This window comes from Natator depressus, chromosome 2 (genome assembly GCF_965152275.1).
Source record: "Natator depressus isolate rNatDep1 chromosome 2, rNatDep2.hap1, whole genome shotgun sequence".
NCBI lineage: Eukaryota > Metazoa > Chordata > Testudines > Cheloniidae > Natator > Natator depressus.
Window position 1 is genome coordinate 179213465 of NC_134235.1, and position 24446 is coordinate 179237910.

The 24446-nt window shown below is 39.8% G+C and overlaps 1 protein-coding gene across 5 annotated transcripts in view; it reads left to right on the plus strand.

Annotated features, from left to right (window-relative positions):
- The window catches only part of LRRFIP2 (LRR binding FLII interacting protein 2), a 146857-nt gene that overhangs the window by 34243 nt on the left and 88168 nt on the right, over window positions 1-24446 (plus strand). For 4 of the 5 annotated variants that reach the window (XM_074945401.1, XM_074945400.1, XM_074945403.1 and 1 more), the window contains exon 3: window positions 10694-10780. In XM_074945401.1, coding sequence (XP_074801502.1) covers window positions 10694-10780 — 87 coding nt within the window. Of the gene's footprint in view, window positions 1-10693; window positions 10781-12428; window positions 12480-16391; window positions 16446-16540; window positions 16586-24446 lie in introns of all 5 variants that reach the window. The other variant, XM_074945399.1, reaches the window with a different exon arrangement.

Sequence of the window (24446 nt, forward strand, 5' to 3'; positions counted from 1 at the left end):
GCAGCTTCCATTGGCTGGGAACGATGTTCGTAGAGCCATGCGCGAATGCAAAAATTTGGATCTGCATCCAGTCTACACACCGCTCCCACAGCAGCGTGCTATCTCACAGTGCCTTTCAGGACAAGCATCAGTGTGCATGCGTATATACTGTGTAAGAAAGCTACATGGCTTAGTAAATGTGTACACTATTGTTACATAAACATCTATCTTATTATTCAACAGACATCAGAACAAATAGCCTTTTATATTAAAAATAATGTAATAAATGTCTCAAGTCAGTAATACTCAATCACAAACTGAACTATAAAATAGTCTTTTTTTTTTCTTCTTCTTTTTCCTTTATGCTGCTTTTCCTGGTGAGGGTTGTGGCGGCAATATGGAGAGTAGGGAGGACCAGACATCCTTTTTCTCTACAACGTGTTCCAGCTCCCCCTGAGGGATTCCCCAGTCTTCCCAGGCCAGCTGGGGGAGACAATCCCTCCAGCATGTGCTGGGTTGGCCTTGGGGCCTCCACCAAGTCGGATGTGCCCAGTAGAGTGCCAATAGAAGCCTCCCCGGGAGCATCCTTATCAGGTGCCCAAACCACCGCAACTGGCTCCTCTCGATCCAGAGGGGTAGCAGCTCTACTCCAAGGTCCACCCAAATAGCCGAGCTCTTCACCTGGTCTCAAAGAAAGCCCAGCCACCCTGCAGAGAAACTTCATTTCTGCCTTTTGTACTCACGATCTCATCCTTTCGGTCATTACCCAAGTTCATGAACATAGGTGAGGATGGGGACACAGAGCAACTTGTAAACAGAGATCTTCATCAGAGAACTCGGCTCCTGCTTCACCAGCACGGATTGGTACAGCGCCCACATCACTGCCGCCACTGCACCAATCCGCCGGTTGATCTCGCTCGCTCTCTTGCCATCACTCATGAACAAGACCCCTACATATTTGAACTCTTCAACCAAAGGTATCTGCCTATTTAGCTTGTGAGTTATAAAGTCATCCCACTTAAGAGCTCAGCAGTTTCTTTGCACCAGCCACCAGCTCTTTAGCTTAGGGTGGTTTTCCTCCTGTAGCATTTCATGTGTTGAGGAAATCAGAAGTGTGTTTCCATCCAGATTCCTGGCCTTATCACTCAGGGTTAGCAGAATTTTCCCAACAGCAGGGATGTCAGGGGCTGAGAAGAGAGTCTTAGCCTCCTTGTCATGTAACAGTCAGTCTCCAGGCTTCCTGCTCAACACTTCTTGCTGTGGTCTGCAATATTCCATTGATGCCTCACTGAGGTCTCAATCAGTAAAGCTGTTTGCTGCATGTGGTGCAATATGTTACCAATGATGTTGAGGGGAAAAAAATGCCATGAGTACTAGTGAGCTACTTGGGTTTTTTAATTGATCAGAGAGCCCCCTAGACTAGGGTATTCTATACGTCATCCAATGTGAGTTGCTGATAAAGAGGTAACTATAGCTGATGATTCTCTAAATCAGTGATTCTTACTGAGGGGTACATGTACCCCTGGGGGCACACACAGGTCTTCCAGGAGGTACATCAACTCATCTAGATATTAGCCTAGTTTTACAATATGCTACATAAAAAGCACTAGTGAAGTCATTACTAAAATTTCATACAGACAATGACTTGTTTATACTGCTTTGTATACTATACACTGAAATGTAAGCACAATATTCATATTCCAATTGATTTATTTTATAATTTTATGGTAAAAATGAGAATGTAAGCAATTTTTCAGTAATAGTGTGCTGTGACACTTTGTATTTTTATGTCTGATTTTGTAAGCAAGTAGTTTTTAGTTGAAGTGAAACCTGGGGGTACGCAAGACAAATCAGACTCTTGAAAGGGGTACAGAAGTCTGGAAAGGTTGAGAACCACTGGTCTAAATTGTCCCGATAGTGAAAGGTACAGGAAGTCTGTTTTCCCTGTGGAAGCATGCAAGGGGAATAATATTGCAAGGCTACAGCACCTCTCAGCATGGCTCCAGGTCAGTTTCCCCACATTGGGTGCAGAGATTAGGGGCAAAGGGAGCACAGTGCACAGGTTAGGGGTGCAGGAGGGGGTGAAGGTGCCCAATTTTTGTCAGGGCTGAGCCCCAGCACTTCTTTGAATACAAATAAGCACTGCAGGGCTATCTACCAGTCCTGAATTGCAGTACTTAGTCTTAGATGTCTTCCTCGGGACAGCTGATTTTCTTAGAAATATTACTGTGTAAAAAATATTAAATCATTCACTCTTTCTGGCTTAAGTGAGGTACGTTTCTCATTGTGTGACCAGAGACTGAGAAGGCTCCCTCGGAAAGTTCGCTGGATGCAAGGATGGAATGCACAAACTGTGCAACTTGACTGAGAAGGGGAAGGTTGTGCTTGTATTGTCTCCACCACTCCAGCAGTTGCACATCTTCATTCTTTGACACTTTGTCACTTCCATGCTTGCTATCCAAATCATCAAACTCTGTATGTAACCCTTTTGTCCTCATTGGTAATGGTGTCTGTGTAGCTGACGAAAGAAGCATAAGATTGTGATAAACTTCCTGTCTTTCCTCTTCAGTGAGAACTTTAATCCCCTTCATTTGTTGGTGCAGAAAAACTGCTAGTCTCTGCATAGGCTTGATTTCAAACTTCTCAGTGAGACGTTGCAAGGTTTTGGATTTGTATAGATTTAGACTATCTGCATCGGTGGTAGACGGCAGAGATACTTTTTCAGTCTTTGGTACCAAATGGGCACCAAGTGGAGAGTGGGCTGTGATGACTGCTCTAGCACATCTGACGCTTCCTTGAAGAGCTGCAGGAACTCTATTAAGATGTTCAAAGTCTTGTGGTCAATGCTATCAATGAGCTTAGTATTCCACTTTTCTGTAAAAACGCCCTATATTCTGTCCCACTGCTCCTCGATTGTCTTAAGTATGAGTAGCTTGCTGTTCCATCATGTCTCTACATCTCCTTTCAGAGACTTTTGTAGTCTGCTTTGAAGTCCAGATCTCCTGAAGTAAGTAATGAGGTTTTGGCTTGTGTGTATCAGTTGGTTTACTGCTTCCTCTTTCTGGTTTCCCGGTTTGGTAATGTGCTCAATATGGTATTATAATGTGTGCTGATTGAGAAAGCCATACTGACTGACTTTGCAGAAGCAGCTGCTTCCCTTTCCAACTGACCTGATATGGCAATACTGAAGTCAGGTGAAGTTTCCTAAATTGCTTGGCTGCTTAAACTACAGTGATAGGAGCATGGGGATTTTTGCAGGTTGTCTTGATCTATCACCTCCCCTTTCTCTATATATGGGGGTGGGGTCAGAGCAAATATTTAATCTCTATAAGGAGGCAGACTTGGCTGTGTGTGTTGGTCTATATCACACTTCTCTCTTTTTGGGGGAGGCGGATTTTGTGTCTCTTGAAAAGTACATGCAGGAATTTCATTATATTCGCATCCAATCCACGATCTGCAAACAAGGTGAACAATACAACTGCATCCGTGGATATAAAGCGGATATCCATGGATTTGCAGGGCTCTAGCTATTTGTCCAGGAATTTCTGAAAGCTAGGGATCAAGTTCCCATGATACCACTTTCTCTATCCCATAATGTAATGCTTTCACCATTTTTTTTTTTTTTTTTTTTTTTAACACTCCGACAGTCCCATGCACCTTTTTTCGGTCTCTGTTTCTTTGGCAGAAACATGGGCCCAGTAGAGCTCAGTGCAATTATCATGAGCATTCCTAATACAGGACATACGCTTCTTCTGTGTTTGGAGAACTTGAAGGAGTACTACTACAACAGGGAGTGTGATGAGGAAGATGCAGTTCCTTTGGGCATTCATGGAGCAGCTCCAGTTGGTGGATTGCTGCTTCTGGGCCCGAGAAATGAGCACTGATTGGTGGGATTGCATCATAATGTATATTTGAGAATACAGCTGCAAAACTTTCAGATGCAAAAGCCCATTTTCTGGATCTGTGCACCAAGCTTATCTCCGACCTTAAGCTCAGGCACACCAAACTGAGCTGCACTGATATTGGAGAAATGAGTGGCAATGACGCTCTGGAAGTTTGTAATACCAAATTGCTATCGGTCAGTGGGGGAATCAGTTTGGAGTTGGTAGATCCACAGTCGGGGCCTGTGTCATCCAAGCGTGTAGGGCCATTAAGTGTCTCCTGCTACACAGGGCTATGACTCTTGGTAGTGTACAGAGAATAGTGGATAGATCTGCAGCATTGAGGCTCCCAAACCATGATGGAGCAATAGATGGCGCACACATCCCTATTCTGGCACCAGCCCACCTTGCTATTCAATACATCAACAAAGGGATTTTTTTATGCAAGCAATAATAGTTCACTAAGGATGCTTCACTGATATTAATGTGGGCTAGTTAGGGAAGGGGCGTGATGCTTGCCTTTTTAAGAACGCACGGCTTTTCAAAGAGCTGCATGCAGGAATATTCTTCCTCACCTGGTGCATTACCTTTAGCAATGTTGAAATGCCAGTAGTGGCTCTGGGGACCCAGCCTACTCCTTGCTCCCCTGGCTCATGAAACCATACATTGGCCACCTTGATAGTAGCAAAGAAAGATACAACTATTGGCTCAGCAGGTGCAAAAGAGCTGTGCTTTTGGTAGATTGAAGGGTCCCTGGTGTGGTTTACTCAGACTGGATGAGATCCAGTTTAGTATCAGCTAGCTGGTTTATTGGAGTAGACTAGAGGGTTTTTCTTTACTCTGTCAAGCTTCCATCATAGGAGCTAGCAGCTTGTTGGCATCTGCTGCTGTTTCCTGTCCACTCCTGCTGAGACTAGTTATGATTGGCTCTTTAACTGCTGGAGAAAGGGCTGGAGGCACTTTTTGCTGGATACTTGAAGCTCCTGAAGGAGGGGAGAGGGTGGATTCTCTTTACTACACCAAGCTGGGAGTTTGTCACCAGCAGCTGCCTGGCATAGCTGCAGCTTCTCTTATGTTCTGTTACCGATTAGCCTCTTCCAAAGCACGGTGTGTATTAGAAAATTCGAACAGAGTCTCATAAATTTTAGAACAAGTTTTGGAAATTAAACTACAACATTTATTTGAGCAAAACTTAGATTAGGTGTTAACTCTTGTGGGCCATTAAAATGTGCAAAAATGCAAAGGACCAAAGGGTTACTTGTACTTAAAAGGGACATTTAAAGGTCAATTTAAAAATCAGACTTCAACCTAATTTTTTTTTATTTACTGATACCTGTAACAGTGACTCTTATAATTGAGTAGACAAAATTGTATTCCCTGTTTTTCTCCATTGTTTACTTTATGCATTTGATAGCATGATATGAAAAATACTTTTTTAAAAAAGGACATATACCCATTTTCCTTTGCAGATGATTTCTTATATTAGCTTTCAGATGTTAAAAAGAAAGCCTTACACATTTGCTTACCCTTCTGCACCACAGACTCACTTTGATAGAACATTAATCGTTTAACTGTCTGTCTTAATAATGTTTCTGGATTACCATAATCTTGTTTGGGCCTATGTGGTTATAAGGTATTAAAGCATGTTTGTGGATCACATTTTAAGGCAAGAATAAGAATTTCTTAATTAATCTAATTATTTGGATGATTTGTGATTTAATCCAGTTTCCTCAGTGGATTCCTGATGCTGATAAGTAAGGATAAGATTTTGTCACGGAAGTCACAGATTCCGTGACTTTCAGAGACCCTCCGTAACATTTTCTGCTTCAGCTTCACCCTTGGGGCGGCAAGGCTGAAGCTGTCAGGGACCCCTAAGCTGTTTAGTTCCTCCCCTGGGTGTTAGGCCCCCCCATTTATTTTTAGTAAAAACCCAGGTCATGGGCATCCATTAATTTTTGTTTGTTGCCCGCAACCTGTCCGTTTCTAAAAATAACGGTGACAAAATCTTTACCTTACTGATGAATTAAAGGAACAAATAATAAAAATGCAGAACAAAATAATCCTTATGTTAAGAAAATTGTTGAAGTGGCTACAGATAGCTTGACTGGAATACCAAAAGTAAACATGTTGTTTTCAACGTTTAGAAAATTGGTACAGAGGAATTAGACCATTGAAAAGAAGTTGCCATAGAGTAATCTTTCATTGGTTTTGTTTGGGAAACCATTCTATACAGTAGACTCTCTGTTTCTGTGTTGCATAACATCTTGGCCTTTGTTTTTTTGTGTGTATGTATATTATACTAGAACAAGACTCCACTGTGTCTTCGTTGGTTTTAATCTCAGTTTATTTACCGCCTGGTAAAAGTCATCTACAAACAGTGATGAGATTGATGGTATTCTTTCAAACTGTGTTTTTCATTCTGACAAAATAAGATGAGACATTAGATTGTTCTGGTCTTAATAATAGGATTGCTCCAGTCCTTTCTTGCAGGCTTTTATCAGCAATTTAAATAGTTAACAATGTTGGCATTAAAATTTGGCTTCAGAATGGTCACACCCTTAGCATAGGGGTAGTTCATACTTAAGTTAGAGCTGTTGTTTTGAGGCTGCTAGCAGACCAAGGCAGACTTCAATTTTATAACCATAAGGGCTAGAGACTTTTTTTTATAAAAAAGCTTACGCCTTGTCTACATGAAATCTTGAGTTTGCAGTAAGCTGAGGTGTGAATGTAGCCTGCTGTGGACTGACCGTGTGAACCCTGCTGGCGTGCATTAACAGTTTGTTAATGCACATCAGCAGGGTCCACAGGAACAGTTAGTCTGCAGCCGTCTAGTGCAGCGTAGATTCACATCCTGGCTTGCCGTAAACTAAATGTTCATGTGGATAAATCCTAAGATTTTGGATCACAAGGTGCAGCCAATAGACTAAAGTAAAAGCTCATTGAGCATACACTCAACTTTAGTGTTTAGTAATTTTGTAATAAATAGTTTGCAAAACAAAAAAAACCTTGTTTTTTCATTGCCTGAACCATTGTGAACATAGCTCTGTTGTGTTTATCCGTTCACTTGCTGTCAGCCCCATTAGACTGTTCCATGCTTTCTTTTTCACAATGGCTTTTGAGTTTGTGGATTCTAGTAGAGACATGATCAAGACCTTTGAGAGTATAGGCTTTTAAACTTGATTTCCTTGCAATATCACCATGTTGATCACTGACAATATTCAGTGATGTCAGTGATTGAATTAAAATAACAATTCTGACACATGTTTGTTCATTTTGCCTTAACTGCTAAAACCTGAAAGGATTGGGAGGTCAGTTTTAAACTCTTTTATGATAGAGTTGGTTCTTAATACCCATTTCACTAATACTGGTTTGGGGGTTTAGTACTAACGAGCTCTTACCCACTCAACAAAAGTGGCCGTGAATGTTTAACAAATGGAGCATTTATGTCTAAAAATCCTCTTAGATGCAGGAAATATCACCAGGAAAATCTGCATGATGAAATGGAAGAGATTCTCTATTTGACCTTCCTGAAAAGGAACCATGAAAAGTCTTCCATCTGTTCAGTTTTGGTCTCTTTACTGTCCCTTAAACAGTTTGAACTTTCATTGAGCTGTCTCATTCCATCTGGCTGCCATCTTGGTATTTCTTTCTCCAGTATAGGACTTATCTTTGTTGATCCTAGAGTCATTGGGTTTCTGAAAGGCATTGTCCATATAGTTCCTCTGACACATGAGCCACGTCCACTTCTGTGATGGGATTTGATCTTCCACTAATGAAGCTTATGGAGCCTTCATCTGAACTCCTGTCTGACTTTTCTTTGAACTGTCACTTTGTGAAAATGGTGTTCTTCCCAACTGTAACATCTGCATGGAGGGTTAGTGAAATCCAAGCCTTGATGGCTGACCCTTACCCTCACCACAGTGTTCCCTTTCACAGTTTCATAAGGATAAAGTGGTCCTATGTCCCCATCCTAAACTCCTTATTAAAGTGATCTAAATTCCATCTCAGGCTATAAATTTGTATTTTTCTCTGACCTCATTCACATCCTGAAGATGTCAGGTGACGCGCTCTAGAATTGAAGAAAAGGCCCTTTAATTATTTAAATATTATCAATTTGTAAGTCTCCTTAAGAATTTCTGGCATGTGGGGTAAATCCAGGGGTTAGTCTGTCCTTCAGAAGTTTGTCTGAATGGATTTAAGTAAACATACTAATTTGTTATGCCTTGGTGGGTGTTCAGCCATCTGAAAATATCAGAACACACGCCACCAAGTCCAGAGGTGCCTGGGTTGCATGCCTTAGTTGGGAAACTAAGTTGATTGATTGCATGCCTTAGTAATATTTCCATCACTGTCATTTTGTAGTCTGTTACTTCAGGATTTACCTATACACGATCTGATACAGCATTATTCTTCAGGTAATTGTAATTCTTCAGATTATAGTTCATACTCCTCACCCACCTTCTCAATTTCTTCAGAATCTTGATATTGATTCTTGAATTAGTGGAAGGAACTGAGTGATGTTTGTGGCCTTGCCCCTTTTTCAGTCTTCAGATTTTGGCAAGTCATATGAGAATGTTTGCGCATGTGACTTTCTCAGCTAAAATTTATAAATTAGTGCTCTAGGGAACTATGTCTTCTAAAAATGGGTTTCCATATAGGCAGTCGTCTTGAAGAACCAGTTACCAATTTCACCCAGAGAGATCTGTGTCTTGGAGAATCCATCTTCTGAATTTGCCAAATGGATTTACAGCATTAAGAGGCTCTGAGAATAAGTTGCATGAACATAAAATATCTGTCTACAACTTTCAGACTAGTTGATTCAATAATAGTCCATAAGATTTGAGATGTATTGGGTGGTAGTGCTGTCACTTGATTTCTGGAAGATGTCAGCTTCAGATGTAGAAGGAAGCTTGGAGTTGAGGGCAAGGGGAAATTTGATGGATACTTTCATGTATACCCCTGTGAACAAATAACTTTGCACAGCTGAACCCATATGGAGTAAAGGTCACCTAAACGCCATTTCCCAAAAATAACCCTGTCCTGCTCAGATCATATAGCTGCACTCAGCAACATTCTCTATTGGTGTTTCCTTTATAAATCACTTTTCTGGTGTTTATAACCCACCCAAAAAGAGAGGTGCACCATTTTTTTCCCCTTCAGCATTCTGAAAAGTTACATTTTGAGCCCTTAACTTGCATACATTGTCTTTAATCTTTATTAAAACATGTACAAGTCACCTCTTTATTTACAAGTATATATAATTTTCAAGCTTGCTGTGACTCTGTAAAGGTTTATCCAATAATAATTTACATCTTGTTTTTACACTTGCCTACATTTAGAAGAACTTGAAGGTCTGACATTTAAGACAAAATGTTTAATGAACCCAAAACTCATATTAATTTATATTAATGTTAAAACCACACAGATTAGTGTGAAATGAGATTGTCCTGCATCTGATTGATGTTACAAATAGGGTGTCTTGTCAGCAAAATAGTGACTACTGCATGGTAACTACTGGTATTTTTATGCCATTTACAGGGGAAAGAGCTAACTGTTTTTCTATAAAATCCCTTGGAAACTTTGGAGTTTTTTTTAATTTTAAAGAGTAAGTTTAAGTTTAGTGGTGTGGAAGAGGTGGGGGGCTGGAGAGACAGTAAAATTAGAGTGGGAATAAAATGTTAACCACAGATTAATTTGGTTTGAGGCATTTCATATTTACCTCATTCCCTTCATGGAATGAATGATAGCTTTTATTATTCAGCTTTAAATTGTTAGTTATTTCTTAAATGCTACATTTTGATATATGAAGGAACTTAATTTTTATTACTAGAAATCCCAGCCATATCATTAGTTGTCTGATACAATTAATTACCTATTTTCATTTCCTAATAAGTAATTAACTGTACATTAAACAATTAATGATGTGGCTGGGATTTCTAGTGGTGATAAACCTGGCATACGATAAGTGGCTTAATTATTTAAAAAATTAAGAATAATTTTTTTCATGTTACTGTCCAACAATGTGAGAAATTTGAACTTTGATTTCTGCTCCTAAGCCTCTAGCTTCCTGAAGATCAATACTTCATTCATTGACCCTTCTGGCTAAATCAGAAGTGGCATTAAGTGTCTGAAAAAGACCCCATTCCTCCTCTGGAATCATGCTACAGTGTATTGTCCATAATGGTAAGGAATAAAATAGAGAAAAATGAGGATTTAATTTAGGGCTCCAGCAGGGACACTCATCTTGTGCCTTTTCCTCCAAGAATTTTGCATTTTTCAATAATAGTTGACTTTGGTAATTTCCCCCTAAATATTAAGCTTTGTTTTTATAAATCCTTCCAAATGAGATTTGGGCTTTGGCCTATGGTATGCATCTGTTGTAAGGTCTTTAAATTGTGTTTGTTACTGCTTATGTTTTAACTCAAAACATTGCTAACTTGGGCCTTTGGTTCAGCAAACACATTTGTGTTTAATGCTATGCATGTGAAAAGTCTTACTGAAGGCAATAGAACTATTCATGTGTATAAAACTAAAATCTGTTAGTGTTTGTAGGCTTAGGCCTTTATCAACACTTGCTTTCAGTTGTAACTCTTTTGCCTGGTAATGGCATCTTTAAAAATTCCAATATGTACTCATTTTTGTGGTTTTGTTCTTGCCCTTACAACTGCTGCTTGCTGTCAAATTGATTTTTTTTTTAAAATATGTACAAGCTGTTCATTAGAATCAGGATCCGTTTTTGTGGAGAAAGTATTGAATCAGGTATTCAAATACATTTCACAAAGCTAAGTGGTTAAAAAGCTGCCTGACTTTTATTACTTTCAATTAATTTATAGGCAGAAGCAAGGCTTGCAGCCAAACGGGCTGCTCGAGCAGAAGCAAGAGATATACGTATGAGAGAATTGGAACGACAACAGAAAGAGGTAATGTTGATTTTGCTATGCTTTATTATTTGGTACTAAACTTCTTAATGAACTGCTTTGTATTATGTTTCTTAAGAAAAGTTATTTATATTTCTCAGTATAGTATAGCCATATATCAGCATTTCCTGCATAGGGTAGCCATTACTATAGCTTTTTCCAGTGTAGTGTTGGAATTCAAATGAGTAATTTGCTCCATTCCTATCTCTGCACATGCGTGGATAGCACTGCATGTACATATTCATATTAAAATGTTAATTTTAAACTTCATTAATAACAAAGGACACTAAAGCAAAAAGGGCATCAGCTATTTAAATATGACTGTAACACTTCTGCTTACCATACGACTACAAAAATACCTTTTGAAACTTATGTCTTTTCTAATTTGGCCTGGGGCTCCAGTCGTTGGAATGTTTTTGTAATAAACAGCAGTTTTATATAATATAACTTTAACAAATGCAATAAATTAATTGCTTAAAAACAAAACTGCTCAAAGACATAGACTCACCTAAATGTTTTGCTTTGAAAATGGACTGTTGTCCTTTTAACTTGATAATTTATTTTCAGTAAACAGTACATAGCGCAAAAGCCAGTGCCCATATAACTAATTCTGAGTAGACAAGAAGGCTATTTTAATGCTTTAATTAAAGGAACATCTTTAATTTGAAATCCAGACAGTTTTATAAAATGAATTAAAAATAATTTAAAATACCAAACCTACCCCTGTGTCAGCTGACAGTTCATGTTGTTTTACGTTTTTAAGATGTTTTCTGTCTCTACTGTTGCTGTGGAAAACCCACTAGGTAAGCAGGGGTATCTGAGAGATTGCACCGAAAATGCTGTCAATTGCTCAAAGTAAACAAACTGAAATAGCAGAGAAAATATTTTTTTCCTCTAATCTTATTTATAATAATCCTGGTGGTTATCTGTAAAAATAAGTCACACTTCTGTCTGAATTTTTTTCCAAGTTGACGGTGTTCTGTTAAACATGAAAAGAACAAATCTACAACCATGGTACTCGTCTGAGTAATCTGTACAAGAGCATTTGGACATAAGATAAACTGTTAATTGAAAAGTTTTTTTTTTTTTAACAGGACTCCATGTTTAGGATGAAAAACCTTAATGGGTATCATGGGAACATTAATTAAAACTGATACATAGACTGTGGTGAAATAGTCTTTTCACTTAGCATACTTGTGGGATAGTATGCCTCTTGGCCCTAGTGAAGTGAATTGGAGTTTTCCCTTTGACTGCAACGAAACCAGGATTTCATCCCTCCCTCTCTGTTGAACAATAAACACACGAGCAGTTCTGTAGACTATTCTGATATTCTTGCATTTATAATAATAAAAATGACATTCACTTGAAATATGAATTTAAAAATGGCAGTCTCTCTTAAATTCTTCCGTACTGTTGTGAGAATTTGACAATTTGGTGTGACGGTATGGAGTGAATTAGAAATCAAGGCAGAACGTCTTAATGAACTTTTTAAATATTTGGCTTTAATTATTCTAATTGTGTTACCTAAAATAAATTTACAGATCTCATATTCTGTGGACAATAACATGCGACTGTGAATTGTAAATTGTACAAGATGATGTAATCTCTGTGATGCCTGTTCTGTATTAATTTTTTTTTAAACATTTTGTAGCTTTCTCATCGCTCATATGATAGAAAATGGGGACGTATCCAAAAGTGGATGGTAGGCCAGGACTGCCTGTTGTTGTGCATGTTTACGCTTGCAGAATTAACATAGACTTGGAGGGAATAAATTACTAATGGTTTGCAAAGTGTGAACACATTTTATGACTGATGGGGGGAAAAAATCATTACATAAGGTCACATATAGGACATGGTACAGAGGCAAAAAACATTGGAAGTGTGCCATTTTCTCTTTCACAGTGAGTTTGCATTCAGAATGGAATTAAAGTAGCTTTATGTTGGCAAAGGCTTATTTTTAAAATTGTAAATGTTTCTATGTTAACTTACTTCCACAACCTGCCTTATTCTATATTCTTCTTTGATTAGACTGGCAGGTGTTGTCTTCCACAGATGATCCAGGCTATCTTTCAGTGGCTAATACTTTCTTTAAACAAAACAAAAAGTCAGTTTAAAATTGATATACTATAACCTCCAACTTTTCTTTTCGTCTTTAAAAATAAGAGGAGGGGGCAGGCAGTGGCAGCTTACTCTTGCATTCTGGATTCCAAACTTCCAGTTGATTCCAGCGGAACTTTGGGGTGAAAACAAATGCAAGACTGGTTCCTCTACATGGGATGGCATGGAGATAAGAGTTGAAATTAGAGCACAGTGCCCCTCAGTCTGTTTACGTTTATTCAGCTGTATAATTAGAGGGCTGTTTTCACAAATTTGTAGGCCTATCTTTGCTTTTCTAAAAGCAAAATTCAGATATGATTCTATAGAGAAGTCAATTCTATAGAAATGGCTTCTAGTTTTCAGAGGGTTAAATCTTCACATTTTTATGCTAACCCTTACAAATTGAGCCTATAGTTAGAAGGAATGAATTTTTTTTAAACACTCCAAATTGCATTTAATCCATTTAACAAGGAAAACTGAAACGTGTTCAGGCGTTCAACTTTTTAATATATTTCTCTAGAATAAGAAAAAAAACAAAACCCTGCAGAACGTAAAGGTCTAAGAGCATGAACATTGTTTTTTATTTTTGGATTGATTGTAACCTATTAATAAAAATTACTATCCTATTAATGTTCAAAACATACTTCTCCAAATGCCATGTTGATACCCCCCCCCCCCCCAGTTTGTTACATGCTTAATACTGAAATAATGCATGGGATGGGTTTTGGGGAGGAAAAGGAAGTTACCTTTATCAAGTCAGAAAAAATATTTTTTTAAAACTTTGATTAGCTTCCAAAGGTCAAACAATTTTGTAGCTAGGGATTTGCTCTATTTGATTGTTGGCATATTGTAACCATATCATTTGGCTTCTATGCATTGTAATTCCAAAGTTGATTTACAAACTAAACATCACACTGACTTCATAGCCTGCTGAAATTGCAACTGAATCAGCCTACCTAATTTTACTTTTACTTTTTATCTTGTCAATTCCTCCACAAACTGTTTATTTAAAAAGCAGTTATCTCAGGGTCCAAGTGCTTATTATTCATTATTGTTCAATTTATTTGTTAGGGTTTGTCTTCACTGGAGAGTTAACTTGAGGTATAACTCCAGTGCAACCCCATCTGTACACACACAAATCCTTAAATTGAGTGTGATGCTGCTATTAATGAGAGTTGCCTAGCCTATCCAGGGGTATAAGACTTCATTTAGAGTTAGCACACTTCACCAACTGCTAATACAATCACTCTGTGCAGCTCAAGTATTGTTTTGCAGTGTGGCCACTCACTTGAGTTAATGCCTCTCTAGTTAACCTAGCTCAAGTGTAGATAATCAAAGTTAACTGCAGTGATGACATAGCCTTAAACACCAGCAGTGTACTTGTGATGCCATACCAACTCTTTGTCATCTCCGGTCTCACGCTAGGGTGAGTGTGTGTAGATTTCCATTTTTGTTCCACTGTTGTGATGGCCTGCCTTATTCTGAGAATTTGGTCTAGTCCAGTGGTTCTCAAGCTTTTGTACTGGTCACCCCTTTCACATAGCAAGCCTCTGAGTGCAACCCCCCCCCCCATAAATTAAAAACACTTTTAAATATATTTAACACCGTTATAAATGCTGGAGGCAAAGCGGGGTCTGGGGTGGAGGCTGACAGCTCATGACCCCCCATGTAATAAACTTGCGACAAACTGGGGGTCGGTACCCCCAGTTTGAGAACCCCTGGTCTAGTCCCCCAAAGGAGGATCAGGTTGTTAGTTGGTTGCTGGACACCTGGTTGGTGTCTCTTGCCCAGTGATACAGGACCTTCAGTGTCTTGATCTTTTTTATTTTGGTCTCTGCATTGACAGACGTTTGAGTGGATTTCATTCTCCCTTCGAGTCTTAGCCATCTGCTTAACTTTCTGTTGCCTTTAAGTAGAATTCAGATCTGCCTAAATGCTTTCCTTGCTTTCGATCATAAGCCAGGCTGTTAGACGAAGCATACATCCTAAACACCTACCCTTTTAAAATGGATAATCATTTATGGTAACTAGCAGAAATGATCACCAGCTTCAACAATCTGCCTGCAGTAGACACTGCAGTGTTCACTAAGTCCTGTGATTGAGAGTGCTGACTGCTTTACAGTTGCTTGACATTTCTTGGTTATGCAGGCAGGATAGCCTTTTGTGATGGGTTATATAGAGGTAAAAATTGCCACACAGTGCCCAAGAACATGTGGGTTAATGCACTCTGGAATATATCACTGCAGTGCTCCAGGAAAAGGAATGTTAGCCAACAGTTGCACAGGCATAGTTGGGGGAGTTTTTTGTATACACCAAAATAAGTGTTGTGAATCCTTAAGGAATGGAACCATTTGCCAATCTTGGCTGCTTCCAAGGGCAGGCCACTTTTAGCCACAAAGGTTACTTATCATGTATTATCCATTTTGAATATGGGCACAAATCATTTTTGGAGTCAACCACGTGGTTGAAAGTGGTTGAAAACTTGGCTAAAAGTGTAGTATGACTGAGGGACCCTAAGTCCCAAACTAATATCACCTCTATGTACAGTCTAAAAGGTGTTGCTGGAGTGGACCCTTTCTTTACCCTGTTGATAGGTGAGGTCTGACTGTTAGCACTTTGTGACCTTTTGAGAGGTGGAAGACTGGGGAGGACAACAATTTTTTTCGAAGGACTTCTATTTTTTACAAGTGGGTCCAGTTCAAATGTGAAGTTTTATATTGAATGGTTTAAATTGAGACAGAATTTCGTAGTGTATTTATTCCCTGTAACTAAACATTTTTTATGTTTAAGATGCTTCTGGCAATTAAAACAATAGTTTTTTCCCCTCTATTTTTGTTCCCAGTTTTCCCACAAAGCTTCCCTTGTTTCTAGGTTATAGTAAACCCTCCCCAATCCTTCAATTGAAGAAAGTATCTTGGGGTATCTCAGCTGCAGACTTCTCCAAAAGTCAGGCAAGGCTAGGGGAATTAAAGGATCAGGAGCTCCCAAATGAAAAATGTATAGCTTACAGGGTATAATCACACTTTAATTTTGGTTGCTACCCCTAGCAGAAAGTTAATCTTGGTGACAGTGGGACAGAGGTGTCTTTATCTGGGCTAAAGTAACTTTGGAATCAACTTTCAGATTCTTGTTTTGACAAACTTCTCTGGAGTATAATTCTTGGGTTTCTTTTGTTTTTAGTCTTTAATGAGATTCTTCTACATTTGTTCTAGATATATCATTTTTTTTCTGCCCAACCAGCAAAAGATTGTCCATTTTTTACTTTTAATTAAATAATACGTCACCTCAGCTGCACTTTCTTAACAACATAGTGTGGTAGACACCTGCCTTCGAGTCAAAATGAAATGAAAGCAATGTTCATCTGATGTGAATGCATTCACTTGCTTCAGTTGATTTCCCAAACACTTACCTGTATGCAAAATAAGTACTGCATGCTCTTCCGTTTGCTTGCTTTCATTTTGTTCATCTTTTTTTTTTTTTTTTCATTAAATAACTTTCTACATTTCTTCTTTCTCAGGAAGATTCAGAGAGGGCCAGGTATTCTCTCCGTTCTAGTCATCGTTCCTATCTGGTTTGTGCTAATCTATAAACTCTCCCTTCTCCCTGCTAGGCCTTACTTTAACAAACAAACATTTAACTTCATTTTGCTTTCATTTTTGTTATCAGGGAGCGGATGACTTGGTGTGTGCTCGAAATATTGGCAGTCATAGGGTTAGTACATAGTTTGTGTGAACTTTGATACTACGTGCAACTTATCTGTTTTAATCAATATAAATGGGGCAGTGTGTTCACGTCAACATTTTAATTGTATTTTATATCAATTTATCTGAATCTCTTAATAAATCTTTAAAATCTCGTGGTGTTTGTACTATGAGATACCTTGATTTTTTTTCCCCCTAAACACTTATTTGTTTGTACTATAATTTAGTTGCTTAAAATAATTAACTTCATGTGAGTTTGGAAATAAGCCTTAAAACATAAGCAGTTCAGATTTTGATTACGTGGAATAATTTTACTTCCATTAGAAGCAAATTAAAAAAAAAATCACATACTTTAGTGTTAGTACATGTACAGTACAACTTTAAATAGACTGTATTTAAAACTTAGGTCAAGTCATTGTACTTGCGTCACTTGTTCTTCTACCAAACAAGTGCTGAGAATGATAAGATTGCATAGTCATGTACATGCATGTTACCTGCACATTAAGATATTTCAAGCTGTCTGTAGCTGCTAGGACTCATCAGCTGTGCACTGAGGTCAGATTGGAAGCTGCTCTTGATAATTGCTTAGAATGCTTTGTTTAGGTTGGTAGTGCTTTTGAAAGAAAAGTGGATCTAAAAAATGTTTCTCCTTGTTCCCTCGCCTCTTCCTTCCCAAATTTTCTCTTCTCTTTGCTGCTTTTCTACCTTCTTTTTCTCCCAGTTCCCCCCCTCTTCCTTTCTTGTTCATTGTTTCCCTTCCATTTCCCTTTCACCTTCTCTTCCTCTACCCTAAGAGTTGCTTCCCTCTCTTCTATCTCTACTCACTTCTTACCGCTCAAATCTACTTCTTTACTCTTGCATTTCTCTCTCCTCCTTTCCTATGGTGGCTTTTCTTTCATACTTAAGAGAGAGATCTGTGTGATTCCTATGTTCTGTTTTTTCCACTCTTGCAGAAGTGGAGAATATGCATTCTTAAGTTACTTCGTTATTCCCTTTTAGCAGCAGCCCACCCAAAAGAGACTTGCAAGCTCTCTGTTCACTGGCTTCATCCCCATAAAGTACAATTTTGTAATGATGGTGTGAGTGTGGCAGTTCACCAACATCTACACCTCCTTTCCTTCAATCTGTTTCCCTTTCCTTGACCATCCTCCCACTGCACCCTCCCAGTCTTATGATAGACTTCTCCCCCCCAGGCTCAGACAAAAGCAGGACAGGGGCAATGTTTAGAGCTGAAAATCAGTTCTCCACCAGAGCATTTTGTATCTTAAAGAAAACCAAGTGTTAAGCTTTTCTTATTTCTAGTAATACTGTGAAGATCCTTAAGTATGATTCACCTCAGTAGTAACATTAAATAAATTATTTATCTATTTGCTTTTCTGTTTTCATCACTCCATAAGAGAGAAGAGTTCTAGAAAACTGAAAGAGGAACATTGTAATGTCAATATTAAGGGAGTGAAATGGCTAATTACAGACTAATGGTTAACTTCAATCTCAGGAAACTTTTTTTTTAAAGCAACTTACTGTGTGGACAGAACTGGAACATAAGAAATTATCAGTGTGAGTTTACAAAGAACAGATCTTGTCCAAGAAAATTGACGTTTTCCAAAAATGTCTAAAAGTTTACTAATGAGAGAGTGATAACTGTGTGCTCTGTGGTAAATGGATTTTAGTCAAACATTTGATGAAGTATTGCTGCAATATATATTGATATGCCTGTTTTCCATCTATTACTCATAATAGATCTATCTCTACGTGTGTGTGTGTAAATGTAATTACAGAAATTCTGTACAAAAGACGCTTGGCAGAATTTGATTTTTACTTTTCATAATTTCAATAGATAACTATTTTAAAACTGTTTTTCTAGTTTTATCCATTTCAGTGTTCACACTTGCATACTTATGCGTTTTAACCATATTTTGTATTTTATTTTAATTTTCACAGTTGCAGGAAATTATGGGAGTGGGTCAGAGTATTGGGGGAGGTCAGACAATAATTATTTAATGACAGTAGATGTTGAGACTTAAAAACTAAAGGTTTCTAACTATTAAAATTCAAATACCCAATATCACGTGTCAAAATATACAAAATAAATATCCCTAAATCAAAATCTAATAAGTTCCCAAGCAGCATTTTTCTTACTTTGCCTATCATTACATTTTTATTAATATTGATAGAAATATTTTTATCTATTTGTGTGTATGCATTGAAATAAGTGTTTAGTGACATGTCCCGATAAAAATCTAATCCCTTCCAGGCTTAAGAATAGTCAAGCTTCATTCCTCAGTTAATGGAAACAACACTTCAGTTTTGAGGTTAATATTCAATATGCTTTTCTCTAAAGCAGACCATCTCTGACCCTTCTTTTTGGAATACAAACTTAAATCTTGTTGTCATTAGAAGCTAGAAGATGACTAGCTACCAAATGTCAGAAAATAAGAACAAGTCTTAGTTGCATTCATTATTTATATTATGATAGTGCCCATGTAGTCTACACAGCCAATGGCAGCGAGTCTCAGAACCGGGCTCTACATACTTGGGCTCATGGGTCTAGGGCTACCATGCTATTTAAGTGCTTTGCTAAATTGTGCCCTAAATTAGATGAATAATGGCATATTGTACATTCAAAACCATAGAGAATGTTAGTTACCTTTATATGTCTGGTCATGTTTTAAAGTTAATATCTGGTGTGGAATAACTTACCTTATGGTATAAAATGTCACGGACTTTTTTGAATGAAATTGCCATAAAACTGAATTTATAGATTATAAGTGAAGCAAAGAAATTGAGATACTTAATGAGAAAACAGAAGTGCTAGATCTTAAATTAATATAAAATAAAACATGTGCACGTATAATATGTATGCAGGTCTTATTATTATGCTGTATTTTTGAAAAGTGCATAGGAATGTATTCCATGGTAAAAAGCATTAATAAATGCGCCTACCCACAGCAGAAACTAGAGGAACTAATTTGGTAGATAAACATTAGCCTTTCTTCATCTTTTCCAAAGAGAAAACAATTTGCTGAAAGCAGTCATGTTGTTTCTCATTCTTTAAGAAATAAAACTCAATTAAAGAAAGCACAAACTAGTATGGCTAGAAATAGCACATGAGATGGTCATCCATAGTACTTGTCAGTGGTGACCACACAACTCGCTCTTAAGTTATACTGTCATTCCTAGTGCATAAAATTAGCTTTATTACACTGCTCGCCATGCATTGAGTACAGATTTATGTATATCTCTATGCTGAAAGCAGTTTTTTATTTTGAATTTGTTTACTGTTTATATATTTGAAATTCATAATCTTCTACAATTTCATTCCTACGAGTTCATCTTTGGATGTCAGTGGGTCTCATAGCAGCAGAACAAGCACCTCCAGAAGGAGAGATCTTGTGGTGTGTAACCTGGAAATGAGCATATTTGGCTGTGTTCATGTAATATAACATTTTGTTTGCCTACTGATCAGAAATAGTAATAAAATACTGAACACATTATTTTAATGAAAAACAACGTAGCTACTGAAGTATGTTATTACTTGTATAATACAGCTTTCTTCCAGCAAAAATGTATTTAAAGGCTCTAAGAAATCTGTGGCTTAAATTTTGTTTTGGCTGAGCAAACCAAGGTGGGAACAGTGTTGTGAGAAGAGGTGGTCTTCCAGTTCCTCAAATAAGAGAAATGTGTTGAGATGACAAATCTTGAAAACCTCTGCATTAAATTAAATGTAGATTCTCTGCTCAGCTTTTGGCAGGAGACAGCTTCAAGCTTCAATTTGTAGATTGCTCCAGCCATATCTTTTTTTGGGGTAGACTCTGTACTTTTAGTCCCATGATCTGGCCTGAAATAAGAAAATGAAGGATAACTATTATTCTAGCTTAGACAATTTGATCTGTATTATTTATATGCAGATTTTAATGTTTTCTGAAGTTGTTGAATTGTTAATGAATTATTATTAGGGTTCTGTGTGTGTCAGAGATCGCGGTAGTGATGGATTCCGTGACTTTCTATGACTTCTGCAGCAGCTAGTGTGGCTGAGCCCTGGTCCGTCCAAGCAGCTAGCCCTGGGGACAGCTGCTCAGGCAGCCCTGGGGACAGCCACACCGGCTGCTGCTGCAGTGGCTCTGCAGTCAGCCGCTCGGGCGGCCCCGCAGCCAGCCGCACCAGCCGCTGCTGGAGTGGCATTGGCCTTGGGGCCAGCTGCATGGGCCGCTGCTCTGGCAGCCCCGGGTAGCTGGCTCTGAGGACTGCCCAAGCAAGGGCTGATGCGGCTGGCCCCGGGGACTGCCTGCACAGCAGTCCTGGGGCCGATGGGACCCGATGCAGCTAGGCAGCTCCCAGCAGTGGTCCTGGGGCGGCCGGAGCAGCGGCTTGCCCCCGGGGGCTTCCCCCATGGCGGCAGCTGGAGCAGCAGCAGGCCCCTGGGACTCTACCCTTCCCAGCAGCTGGTGCCACATGCTCCCGCCCCCCACCTCCTCTGCCCGCACCCACTCCAAGATTCAATCATGGATATTTATAAGTCATGGACCGGTCACAGTAGGTTGACCAGATAGCAATTGTGAAAAAACGGGACGGGGTGGAGGGTAAGAGGCACTTATATAAGATAAAGTCCCAAAAAATGGGACTGTCCCCATAAAAATGGTCACCGGCAGTGATTTTTTTGTTTGTTTCTTGCCCCGACCTGTCCATGACTTTTACTAAAAATACCCGTGATTAAATCCTAGCCTTAATTATGATCCTATATATGGGGTTTTGATGGCAACAGCACTCTTCAGTCTGACCTATCTCCATGTGTTGCATTTAAAATAACCCTTTTTTAGTTAAAATGGTGCAGCTTAAAAAGTAAACCAGATCTGAGTGGGAAAACAAATATTCAGAGAATCAAATTAACAACAAATTGGTTATCCTTATAAGTCTCCTTTTAGCAGCATAAATGTCTTAATAAAAAAAAACCCAGTTTTGGCTTCAGTTGTAGCATTAATAGGGTATAGAAAGATTCTGAAACCAGTTTCCATTTTCTTTTCATTCCTGTTACAGTCAGAAAAGTGACACTGAAATAACACCAGCATTCTCAACAGTTCTGCTTCCTATGAGTACTAAAAATCTGTATCTGCTTGCTTCACTAGAAAGAATAAAATTTTATTCTGACAGCATTGCAAAGCCAATATCAATAGAAGAGGGGACCTGGATGCTGTTGTGGCTTATGCATCACCAACAGATTGGTTAACTAAGGCCTTGTCTACACTACGAAATTAGGTCGAATTTATAGAAGTCGGCTTTGTAGAAAGCATTTTTATACAGTCGATTGTGTCCCCCCCTCACACACACGCTCTAAGTGAATGTAGTCGCCGGAGTGTGTCCACAGTACCGAGGCAACCGTCGACTTCCGGAGCGTTGCACTGTGGGTAGCTATCCCACAGTTCCTGCAGTCTCTGCCGCCCATTTGAATTCTGGGTAGAAATCCCGGTGCCTAATGGAGCTAAAACATTGTCGCTGGTGGCTCTGGGTACATATTGTCAGGCCCTCCTTCCATCCCCCCCTCCGTGAAAGCAAGAGCAGACAATCGTTTTCCGCCTTTTTTCTTGAGTTACCTGTGCAGATGCCATACCACGGCAAGCATGGAGCCCGCTCAGCTAACCATCACCGTATGTCTCCTGCGTGTTGGCAGATGCAGTACTGCATTGCTACACAGCAACAGTTTATTGCCTTTAGGCAGCAGACAGTGCAGTATGACTGGTAGCCATCGTCGACGTAGTCCAGGGTGCTCTTTTAACTGACCTTGATGAGGTCGGGGCGCCTGGGCAAACATGGGAGTGACTCAGGCAGGTCATTTTCCTTTTAAGTTTTGTCTCATGGCGGTTCAGTCCTACTGGCAGTGTACTGTCTTTTAATCTGCAGCCAGCAGAAGACGATGGTCAGCAGTCATACTGCACCGTCTTCTGCCGAGCACCCAGGAGATGACGATGGCTAGCGGTCGTACTGCACAGTCTGCTGCCAGCAAGATGTATAAAGATAGATGAAGTGGATCAAAACAAAAATAGACCAGATTTGTTTTGTATTCATTTTCTCCTCCCTCCCTCCGTGAAATTAATGGCCTGCTAAACCCAGTTTTGAGTTCTATCCTTGAGGTTTTGAGTTCTATCCTTGAGGGAGCCATTCTGTTTCTCGCAAAGCCACCCCTTTGTTGATTTTAATTCCCTGCAAGCCAACCCTGTAAGCCGTGTTGGCAGTCGCCCCTCCCTCTGCCAGAGCAACGGCAAACAATCATTTCGCACCCTTTTCACTGGATTTCCCGAGCAGGAGCAGACGCCATAGCACAGCAAGCATGGAGCCCGTTCAGCTCACCACAGTAGTTATGACCATTGTAAACACCTCATGCATTATCATGCAGTGTATGCAGAACCAGCACCTGAAAAACCAGGCAAGGAGGCGATGGCAGCGCGGTGATGAGGACATGAACACACTTTTCTCTAAAACCGCGTTCCCCTGTAATTTGGAGATCATGGTGTTAATGGGGCAGGCTCATGCCATGGAACACCAATTCTGGGCCCGGGAAACAAGCACAGAGTGGTGGGACCGCATAGTGTTGTAGGTCTTGGACGATTCCCAGTGGCTGTGAAACTTTCGCATGCGTAAGGGCACTTTCATGGAACTTTGTGACTTGCTTTCCCCTGCCCTGAAGTGCAAGAATACCAAGACGAGAGCAGCCCTCACAGTTCACAAGCGAGTGGCAATAGCCCTGTGGAAGCTTGCAATGCCAGACAGCTATCGGCCAGTCGGGAATCAATTTGGAGTGGGCAAATCTCCTGTGAGGGTTGCTGTGATGCAGGTAGCCAGCACAATCACTCAGCTGCTGCTATCAAAGGTAGTGACTCTGGGAAATGTGCAGGTCATAGTGGATGGCTTTGCTGCAATGGGATTCCCTAACTGTGGTGGGGCTATAGACGGAACGCATATCCCTATCTTGAGACCGGACCACCAGGGCAGCCAGTACATAAACCGCAAGGGGTACTTTTCAATGGTGCTGCAAGCACTGGTGGATCACAAGGGACGTTTCACCAACATTAACGTGGGATGGCCGGGACAGATTCATGACGCTCGCATCTTCAGGAACTCTGGTCTGTTTAAACGGCTGCAGGAAGGGATTTACTTCCCAGACCAGAAAATAACTGTTGGGGATGTTGAAATGCCTAAAGTTATCCTTGGGGACCCAGCCTACCCCTTAATGCCTTGGCTCATGAAGCTGTACACAGGCAATCTGGACAGTAGTCAGGAGCTGTTCAACTATAAGCTGAACAAGTGCAGAATGGTGGTAGTGTGTGCATTTGGATGTTTAAAGGGTCGCTGGCACAGTTTACTAACTCGCTCAGACCTCACGAAACAAATATTCCCATTGTTATTGCTGCTTGTTGTGTGCTCCACAATCTCTGTGAGAGTAAGGGGGAGACATTATGGCGGGGTTGGGAGGTTGATGTAAATCGCCTGGTCGCTGAATACGCGCAGCCAGACACCAGGGCAGTTAGAAGAGCACAGGAGGGCGCAGTGCGCATCAGAGAAGCTTTGAAAACCAGTTTCATGACTGGCCAGGGTACTGTGTGACACTTCTGTTTGTTTCTCCTTGATGAAAACCCTCCCGCTTGGTTGACTCTAATTTCCTGTAAGCCACCCGCCCTCCTGCCTTTGATCACAGCTTGCTTGCAAAGGAAATAAAGTCACTATCATTTAAAAAACAGGTATTCTTTATAAATTGATCATAAAAATAGGGAGATAACTCACAAGTTAGCCTGGCTGGGGTGTGGGAGGAGGGTAGGGGGGAAGGAAAAGGCCACTTTAAAACTTGTTGAATGCCAGCCTTCTGTTGCTTGGGCTGTCCA